This window comes from Arachis ipaensis, chromosome B4 (assembly GCF_059453495.1).
Source record: "Arachis ipaensis isolate K30076 ecotype BB chromosome B4, ASM5945349v1, whole genome shotgun sequence".
NCBI classification, from domain to species: Eukaryota; Viridiplantae; Streptophyta; class Magnoliopsida; order Fabales; family Fabaceae; genus Arachis; species Arachis ipaensis.
In genome coordinates this window covers 132525217-132535288 of record NC_142439.1, presented here as the reverse complement: position 1 = coordinate 132535288, position 10072 = coordinate 132525217, and the positions used below count along the sequence as shown (strand labels likewise).

The window sequence follows — 10072 nt, the reverse complement described above, 5'->3', positions numbered from 1 at the left end:
GTTCAGCTCGGATCCCTGTAGTGCTTTGCTAATGAAGTAGACGGGTTGTTTCCCACTTTCGTCTTCTCTGACTAGTGTTGAGGCTATTTTCCGGTTTCCTACTGCGAGATATAATATGAGCGGTTCTCCTTCTCGTGGTCGAGATAAGATAGGCGGTTGTCCTAAGAACTCTTTGAAGTCTTGGAAGGCTTGTTCATATTCTGTCGTCCATTCGAACTGTTTTCCATTTCTTAATGTAGCATAGAACGGGAGAGATCTTATCGCTGCCCCTACTAAGAATCTGGATAGGGCGGCCAATCTCCCGTTGAGTTGCTACACTTCTTTGACACAGGTGGGGCTCTTCATGTTGAGTATGGCTTGGCATTTATCCGGATTTGCTTCAATTCCTCTTTGTGTGAGCATGAAACCTAGGAATTTGCCTGCTTCTACCGCAAAGGTGCATTTTACAGGATTGAGTCGCATGTCATGCCTCCTTATAGTGTCAACCACTTGGGTCAGGTCGGATAGTAATGTGTCTTTGCTTTGTGTCTTTATCAACATGTCGTCCACATAGACTTCCATGACTTTTCCGATGTGGTCTGAGAAGACTTTGTTCATCAGCCTTTGATAAGTAGCACCTGCGTTCTTGAGACCGAAGGGCATCACGATGTAGCAGTAATTTGCTTTCGGCGTTAAAAACGAGGTCTTTTCTTGATCTGGTGGATGCATGGGGATTTGGTTGTATCCCGAGTATGCGTCCATAAACGAGAGGTATCTATATCCGGAGGAAGCATCTACCAGAGCGTCGATACTTGGGAGTGGGTAAGGATCTTTTGGGCAGGCTTTGTTGAGATCGGTGTAATCAGTACACATTCGCCACTTCCCATTTGATTTTTTTACCAAGACGACGTTGGCTAACCATAGTGGATACTTGACTTCTCTTATGAATCCTGCCTCCAGTAGTGCCTGTACCTGTTCTTCCACAGCTTGGGATCGCTCTGGCCCAAGTTTTCTTCGTCTATGCTGCACCGGCCGAGATCCTGGATACACCGCCAACTTGTGGCACATTAGCTCTGGATATATGCCTGGCATGTCTGCGGCTTTCCATGCGAATAGATCAACATTATTGCGTAAGAATTGTATCAGTAATTCTTTTGAGTCTCCTCTTAGGATTGTTCCGATATTAGTCATTTTGTCCGAGGTGTCTCCGATCTGAACCTTCTCTATCTCGCCTTCTGGCTGCGGACGGAGTTCCTCTCGTCGCTGCACTCCGCCAAGCTCAATTGTATGAAACTCTTCTTCCTTGCCTCTGAGGTTTAGACTTTCGTTATAACAGCGGCGTGTCATTTTTTGATCTGCCTTTATTGTAGCTATCCCTTCTGTAGTTGGGAATTTCATGCATAGATGTGGGGTCGAGACTATTGCGCCGAGTTGATTGAGTGTTGTCCGACCTATTAGAGCATTGTAGGCTGAACTTACATCAACCACAATGTAGTCTATTTTGAGGGTCCGAGATTGGTTCTCTTTTCCGAAGGTTGTATGTAGTGATATGTATCCTAATGGTTGTACCGGGGTATCTCCCAGTCCGAACAGATTGTTCGGGTATGCCTTAAGCTCCTTGTCTTCTAAACCGAGTTTGTCGAAAGCTGTTTTGAATAAGATGTCGGTGGAGCTTCCTTGATCTATTAGTGTGCGATGGAGATTGGCGTTTGCCAGTATGATGGTAATGACCATGGGGTCGTCGTGTCCCGAGATGATTCCAGATGCGTCCTCTTTAGTGAACGTGATTGCAGGGATGTCGGGTGCTTCCTCCTTTCCTTCGACATGATATACTTCTTTGAGATATCTTTTACGAGATGATTTGGAGATTCCTCCCCCTGCGAATCCGCCATGTATCATGTGGACGTGTCTTTCTGGTGTACGGGGTGATCGCGTGATTCGTCCGATATCTTCGTCCCTTCGTCTCTTTCTTTGATCATCATCTCGGGTTGCTAGAAACCGATCTAATTTTCCTTCCCTCACCAACTTTTCTATGATGTTCTTTAAATCGAACCACTCATTGGTGGAGTGACCTCGCACTCAATGATATTCACAATACTCATTCCGATTTCCTCCCCCTCTTTTGCCTTTGAGAGGCCGAGCTGGGGGTATTTTCTCCGTGTGGCAGACTTCTTTGTATACGTCAACTAGGGATACCTTAAGAGGAGTGTAATTGTGGTATTTTTTTATTTTTCCCCTTGCCGATCTTCTTTCCTTTTGGATTCCTTGTCTTTATCTCGGTAGGGGACCCCGGATTTGGAGATTTCTCCCAACCGAGCGTTTTCTTCCATGTTGATGTATTTTTCTGCTCGCTCCTGTACTTCGTCTAAGGAGGTAGGGTACTTCTTTGATATAGATTGGCTAAAAGGTCCCTCCCGTAGGCCGTTGATGAGTCCCATGATGGCGGCTTCTATTGGTAAGCTTTGAATGTCCATGCATGTTTTGTTGAATCTCTCCATGTAGTTGCGGAGGCTCTCCCGTTTTCCTTGCTTGATCCCTAGTAAACTGGGGGCGTGCTTGGCCTTATCTTTCTGGATGGAGAATCTGGCCAGGAACTTTTTGGTCAGGTCGTCAAAGTTTGAGATGGACTTTGGAGGTAAATTGTCGAACCATCTGATTGTTGTCTTCGTGAGAGTTGTTGGAAAAGCTTTATAGCGAACGGCATCTAAGGCGTCAGTAAGGTACATTCTGCTTCTGAAATTGCTGAGATGATGGTTGGGATCTGTGGTGCCATCATACAAAATCATATCCGGGAGCTTGAAGTCTTTTGGAATTTTGGTTTTCATGATTTCCCTGGTGAATGGATCTTGTTCTTTGCGTGAATTTTCCTCAGGAGTGGTCCGAGAAACTTTTGATTTGAGATCGGCTTCTAATTGTTGTAGTTTTTCTTCCAATTCTCGATGTCGCCCTACCTCTCTTTGCAGATCCTTTCCGATATCCCGTTGTTGTTGGGTTTCTTTCTCAAGTTGCTTTAAGTGATCATGAAGCACTTCTATTGCTCCCGGATTTGGTGAGCTTTTATCTCCGTTGGATTCCGGAGCATCCTTCAATGTAGTGTCCACGTTCTTGTGCGGTGTTCTGTTTTCTAGATCTGAGTCATGGTCGTTGTCATGGCCGTCCGCCATGGTGTTGGGATGACTTCCAGGTCCCCGGCAACGGCGCCAATGTTCCGAGGGTTACCTGAAACTGAAGGTCGATCTCGGTCGAGATCTTCTGTACTGGTTGGTGCCGACGTGTCCGGCCGGTGGGGGGCGGCCGGAGCGATGGTGTCTGACTAGTTGGCTGGCTGCACTGCTGATTCCTTTGTCACCGGAGGGTGGGGGGTATCTGCAAGAGACTCCGATGCTTAAGTTAGCACGGGTATTAAGCAGGTTTTTAGTAGAATCAGAGTATGAGTTATACCTGGGTGCTCCAGTGTATTTATAGTAGTGAGATGTGACCTTCTTTGGATAAGATAAGTTAGTTATCTTATCTTATCTTATCTTTTGTTGAGGTCAGCTTATCTTCTGTGGAACCGCCCTTGTCTCTATCGGCTTAGGCTGTCTTTGGATCTGGGTCGTATTCCTTGAGTTGGGCCCTTCTTTGGGCTTTTTCTGTCGCTTTGGCCGACTTCTTCGTAAAGAAGTCGATCTGCTTGACCTAAAGAGGTCGGTCGCTTTGCTACTGAACATCCCGGCTCGGTCATCTCGACCCAGGGAATGAACAGTCCCTCTCGTAGGCCATTGATGAGGCCCATGATGGCGGCCTCTGTTGGCAAGCTTTGTGTGTCTAGGCATGTTTTGTTGAATCTCTCCATGTAGTTGCGAAGACTTTCCCGATCTCCTTGCCTGATTCCTAGTAGACTGGGGGCGTGCTTGGCCTTGTCTTTTTGGATGGAGAATCTGGCCAGAAATTTTTTGGCTAGGTCGTTAAAGCTTGAGATGGACTTATGAGGTAAGTTGTCGAACCATCTAATTGCTGTCTTCGTGAGGGTCGTTGGAAAAGCTTTTCAGCGAACAGCGTCTGAGGCGTCGGTGAGGTACATTCTGCTTCTGAAGTTGCTGAGGTGATGGTTGGGATCTGTAGTGCCATCATATAGAGTCATATCCGGGAGTTTGAAGTCCTTAGGAATTTTAGTTTTCATGATGTCCCTAGTGAATGGATCTTGATCTTTGCGTGAATTGTCCTCAGGGGTGGTCCGAGTAGCCTTTGCTTTGAGATTGGCTTCGAGTTGTAGGATTTTATCTTCTAGCTCTCGACGTCGCCTTACCTCTCTTTGTAGATCCTTGCCAACTTCTCGTTGATGCTGGCTTTCTTTTTCAAGTTGCTTTAAATGATTTTGAGGTGCTTCTGGTGGAGTTCAGAGACGAGAAGAACTCCGCCCACAGCCCGAAGGGGAAGTAGAGAAAATTCAGATCAGAGACACCTCCGACAAAACGACTAATATTGGCACGATCCTAAAGGGAGATGCAAAAGAATTGCTAGTACATTTCTTACGAGATAATGTCGATCTCTTCGCATGGAAAGCTACAGACATGCCAGGCATAGACCCCAAGTTAATGTGTCACAAGTTGGCGGTCTATCCAGGATCTCGGCCGGTACAGCAGAGACAAAGAAAACTTGGGACAGAACGATTCCAAGCTGTGGAAGAACAGGTACAAGCACTACTGGAGGCAGGATTCATAAGAGAAGTCAAGTACCCACTATGGCTAGCCAACGTCGTCTTGGTGAAAAAATCAAATGGGAAGTGGCGGATGTGCACCGACTACACCGATCTCAACAAAGCCTGCCCAAAAGATCCTTACCCACTCCTAAGTATCGACGCTCTAGTAGATGCTTCATCTGGATATAGATACCTCTCGTTTATGGACGCATATTCGGGATACAACCAAATCCCCATGTATCCACCAGATCAAGAAAAGACCTCGTTTTTAACACCAAAAGTGAATTACTGCTACAATGTGATGCCTTTTGGTCTCAAGTATGCGGGAGCTACTTATCAAAGGCTAATGAATAAAGTCTTTTCAGATCATATCGAAAAAATCATGGAAGTCTACGTGGACGACATGTTAATAAAGACACAAAGTGAAGAGACATTATTGTTCGACCTCACCCAAGTATTCAACACTATAAGAAAGCATGACATGCGACTCAACCCCGCAAAATGCACCTTTGCAGTAGAAGCAAGCAAGTTCTTGGGTTTTATGCTCACACAAAGAGGAATTGAGGCAAATCTGGATAAATGTCAGGCCATACTCAACATGAAGAGCCCAACTTGTGTCAAAGAAGTACAATAACTCAACGGAAGATTAGCAGCCTTGTCCAGATTCCTAGCAGGATCAGCGATAAGATCCCTTCCTTTCTGTTCCACCCTAAGGAAAGGAAAGAACTTCGAATGGACAATGGAGTGCGAGCAAGCCTTCCAGGATTTCAAAAGTTTTCTGGGACGATCACCCATCCTAACTCGACCACGAGAGGAAGAACCACTCGTATTGTACCTTGCGGTAGGAAGTCGGACAGTAGCCTCAGCACTAGATCGAGAGGACGACAAAGGAAAACAACCTGTATATTTCATTAGTAAAGCGCTGCAGGGATCCGAGCTGAACTACCAAAAAATAAAAAAATTTGCCTATACTCTCATACTGACATCTCGACGACTTTGCCCATACTTCCAGGCTCACACCATTAAGGATCGAACCGACCAGCCCATAAAAGGGATATTGTAGAAAACAGATCTAGCAGGCAGAATTTTGCAATGGGCAGTCAAGTTATCTGAGTTCAACCTCCAATATGAAGCTCGGACAGCCATCAAATCACAGTACTTGGCCGACTTCATTGCAGAATTCACAGATACCCTGGAAACCCCCACAGAGTGGAATCTCTTCGTGGATGGTTCCTCGAATAAGACTGGAAGCGGCGCAGGTGTGATAATAGAAAGCAACCAAGGAGCCCAAGTTGAGCTTTCCCTCAAATTTGGGTTCCCGGCCTCAAACAACCAGGCGAAATATGAGGTGTTACTAGCTGGTTTGAAGCTGGCTAAGGAAGTTGGAGCTCAAAAACTCAACATCTTCAGCGATTCACAAGTAATCACCTCACAAATAACAGGGAGCTACCAAGCCAAAGATCTCACCATGAAAAAGTATTTGGATAAAACCAAGGAGCAGCTCGGACAACTCGGGGAATATAAGATCTGCCACATACCCCGAGAATAAAATGCCCGAGCTGATGCACTCTCAAAACTAGCCAGCACCAAACCAGGAGGCAACATTAGAAGCCTCATCCAGGAAATGCTACAGAACCCGTCAATCTCGGAAGAGGAAAAAGTTCTAGCCATAACAAGTCAGGATCAAGGATGGATGACCCCCATAATTAACTACCTCAAAGCAGAAACACTCTCCACAGATGAAAAAGAGGCAAAAAGGTTAAAACAGGAGGCTCAGTACTACACTATCATAAACAACACCCTATACAAGAGAAGAATCTCGATACCATTGTTGAAATGTGTGCGGACCTCTAACACAAGGGAAGTCTTAGAGGAAGTACACAGCGGCATTTGTGGTAATCATCTAGGAGCACAAGCTCTCACCAAAAAGGTACTTCGGGCGGGATTTTACTGGCTAACTCTACAAAAAGAAGCTACAGAGTTTGTAAAGACATGTTCCCCATGCCAGAAACATGCCAACTTCCACATCGCCCCGCCAGATAAACTCATCAGCGTGACTTCACCTTGGCCATTCACAAAATGGGGACTCGACCTTCTCGGACCCTTTCCCCAGGGATCGGGACAAGTCAAATTCCTCATAGTTGGGATAGACTATTTCACAAAGTGGATTGAGGCAGAGCCCCTAGCCAACGCCACTGCTCAAAGAAGCCGGAAATTCTTATATAGAATCATTGTCACAAGGTTCGGAGTTTCGCACTCCATCACCACGGACAATGGCACTCAATTCACAGATGCAGGATTCAGGAAATTAGCAGCCGACTTGAACATAAAATACCAGTTCACTTCCGTCAAACATCCTCAAGCCAATGGACAGGCCGAAGCTTCCAACAAAGTCATATTGGCTGGGCTGAAACGGAGACTACAAGAAGCAAAGGGAGCTTGGGCCGAAGAACTTCCACAAGTCCTATGGGCATATCGAACAACACCACATTCTACCACAAACGAATCACCATTTCGATTAGCATACGGAATGGAGGCAATGATCCCAGTAGAGGTCGAGGAAGGGTCCCCTAGAGTGGTATACTACAATGAACAAGCCAACTCTCAACTTCAAAGAGAAGAGCTCGACCTACTTCCAGAAATTCAAGAAAGAGCTCGGATCAGGGAAGAAGCGCTAAAGCGCCAAATGGCTTCAAGATATAATAAAAGGATAGTGCCAAGAAGTTTCGCTGAGAATGATCTCATCCTAATCCGAAATGACATTGGAGCAACTCGACCTGGAGAAGGAAAGCTGGCAGCAAACTAGAAAGGACCCTACCGAGTTACCGAAGTACTTGGAAAGGGCTATTACAAACTGTCAGAACTCGATGGACGAGAGCTCCCCAGATCATGGGACGCATGCAACCTAAGAAGGTACTATAGCTAGAAGATCTCGTCATAGTATGCACTCTTTTTCCTGAAAAGGTTTTTTAATGAGGCACCAAGTTGAGATCCATAAATTATTTGACTTAAAGGGATGAAAAACTCCCGCATGTTTATATTTGCATTTCCTTTTGAATAAAATATATTTTAGATATTCTATAAATTCTCAAGACGCATTAATCTGAAGCATTCATCGTTCGATTATAAAGCAACAAATCGGTAGAAAGTGAAAAATAGATTCACTGCACGATCACGATGGAAGACCAAAAAAGATGAAAACGCGATTCATCTAAAGGTCGACCAAACAAAGACAGAAACCACCTTCTACAAATCGGCAAAGATGAACACAGAATAATGTAAGAAGTTATCGAAAGTGATCTGAAAAAGAACCTGACGAGGTCTTATGGATCGCTAAATAATAACTTAAAGACTGGCCGACGTTGAGAAGTCGGACCAAGTCAACCCAAGTTATCAGCAAATCCCTGGAAAGAGGTCTGGCCAACCCTATAAAAGAGGAATTGCTATAACTTAGAAGAGATCGACCTAACGAAGTCGGTCTCCTACAAACAAGTTATAAAAGTAATCCCTGAAAGAGACCTGACACAAGTCCAAGAAAGAGGATTACGAAATAACTTAGAAGAGATCGACCTAACGAAGTCGGTCTCCTACAAACAAGTTATAAAAGTAATCCCTAAAAGAGACCTGACAAAGGTCCAAGAAAGAGGATTACGAAATAACTTAGAAGAGATCGACCTAACGAAGTCGGTCTCCTACAAACAAGTTATAAAAGTAATCCCTGAAAGAGACCTGACAAAGGTCAAAGAAAGAGGATTACGAAATAACTTAGAAGAGATCGACCTAACGAAGTCGGTCTCCTACAAACAAGTTATAAAAGTAATCCCTGAAAGAGACCTGACAAAGGTCCAAGAAAGAGGATTACGAAATAACTTAGAAGAGATCGATCTAACGAAGTCGGTCTCCTACAAACAAATTATAAAAGTAATCCCTGAAAGAGACCTGACAAAGGTCCAAGAAAGAGGATTACAAAATAACTTAGAAGGGATCGACCTAACGAGGTCGGTCTCCTACAAGAAACAAGTTATATAAGTAGTCCCTGAAAGAGACATGACAAGGTCCAAAAAAAAGAGAGGACTACAAAAATAACGGAAAAGAGGACCAACGTAAAGAAATCGGTTATACAAGCGAAAGCAAGAAACCGAGAAACAGGTTGAAACTGCCCATCCACAACCTCGAAAGATCCAACCCACAAGCAACAAGTGCAAAGCAATTCAAAGAGGCCGAAGGTTCCGACATTTTCAAAAAAGTGCTAAAGACAAGCGCAAACAAGCATGATATGAAATACAACATTATAAAAGCTTCAGGGTCAAGCCCAAAAGATTAGAAGCTACTTGTTGTTTTTCAAAATGAAAGTTGCTAAACAAGCAACCAAAAGAAATACCAACAGTCAGCAAAATATCCAAACTACAAATAAAAAGTTTAAAAGCCCACAAGCCGGGCCAACTACACAAATATCCAAAGAGAAATCAACAAAGATTAGGAGCCTTCCCGGCAGCATCAATACGGGGAGAAGGAGGCCGAGTCTGGATAGGCACAGCATCCACGGTTCCATCATCCCGGTTCAAAATCTGGCAATCCGGATCAGACACAACCGAAGGAACTGAAGAGGTCGACACTTTGGCAGAAGACACAGGGGGAGGTTCAACATCATCATCATCCTGGTCATCAGGGACAATCTTACCATCCCTCACAATATTATCCAGGCTGAAGAGAGTAAGGTCGGCCTCGGGAGCAATAATCCGAACCTGCTCTTTCAGGTTCTCATAGGCAGCAGTTACGCTGCCAACAAGATGACCCTGGAGCTCGGAGTAATCAGCTCGGGCGTTCTCCAACTCTTCCTTCAGACGTATTCCCTCCCGATAGGATGTGACATAGCTATCTTTATCCCTCAGTGCTGTGTCCTCGGCTAGCCTCACAGAAGCCGCCAGAGAGAGGGAACTCGCCTTCTCATTCTCCAAACCCTTCTCCAATTTGGCTACCTTTATTTCAAGCTCCTCTTTCAGGCCCTTCATCCGATCAAACTCCTGTTTAGCCTCCTCCAAAAAGGCTTTGGTGGCATGGAGAGGAAGATTTTGAGCAGTCCGGTATAGAGCAGCCCCCATATATGCCATTCTAAAACTGCTTCGAGTTATAAAGTCCAGATGGTGAAGGAGCGACACATCATCCATAAGAAGGGCACTGAAGGGACCGATTTGCTGATCTACGAACTCGATCGCATCAAAATCAGGGGCATCAAGGTTGAAAGGCTCAATTGTTTTTTGCTTCTTGTTAGGAGGAGCACCAGAAGCAGTGGCAGAAGACTGAGGAGGCTCAGCCAGACGAACCCGAGGAGTGGGGATCACCTTCCTCGGCCCAGGAGAACTCGGCACGAGCGGCTTTACTTGCACTTGAGAAGATCCCTCTCCGGCCGCC

The 10072-nt window shown here is 45.2% G+C and overlaps 1 protein-coding gene across 1 annotated transcript; it reads right to left on the bottom strand.

The window, feature by feature from the left end:
* Window positions 1-9126: 9126 nt before the first annotated feature.
* LOC148569275 (uncharacterized) lies at window positions 9127-9771 on the bottom strand. The gene has a single exon (XM_088484973.1). The coding sequence runs from the start codon at window positions 9769-9771 to the stop codon at window positions 9127-9129; it is 645 nt and encodes a 214-aa protein (XP_088341099.1).
* Window positions 9772-10072: the final 301 nt, after the last annotated feature.

Coding starts and splice junctions, on each gene's coding strand:
- LOC148569275 (XM_088484973.1), bottom strand. CDS start 9,771: ATGGCATATATGGGGGCTGCTCTATACCGGACTGCTCAAAATCTTCCT.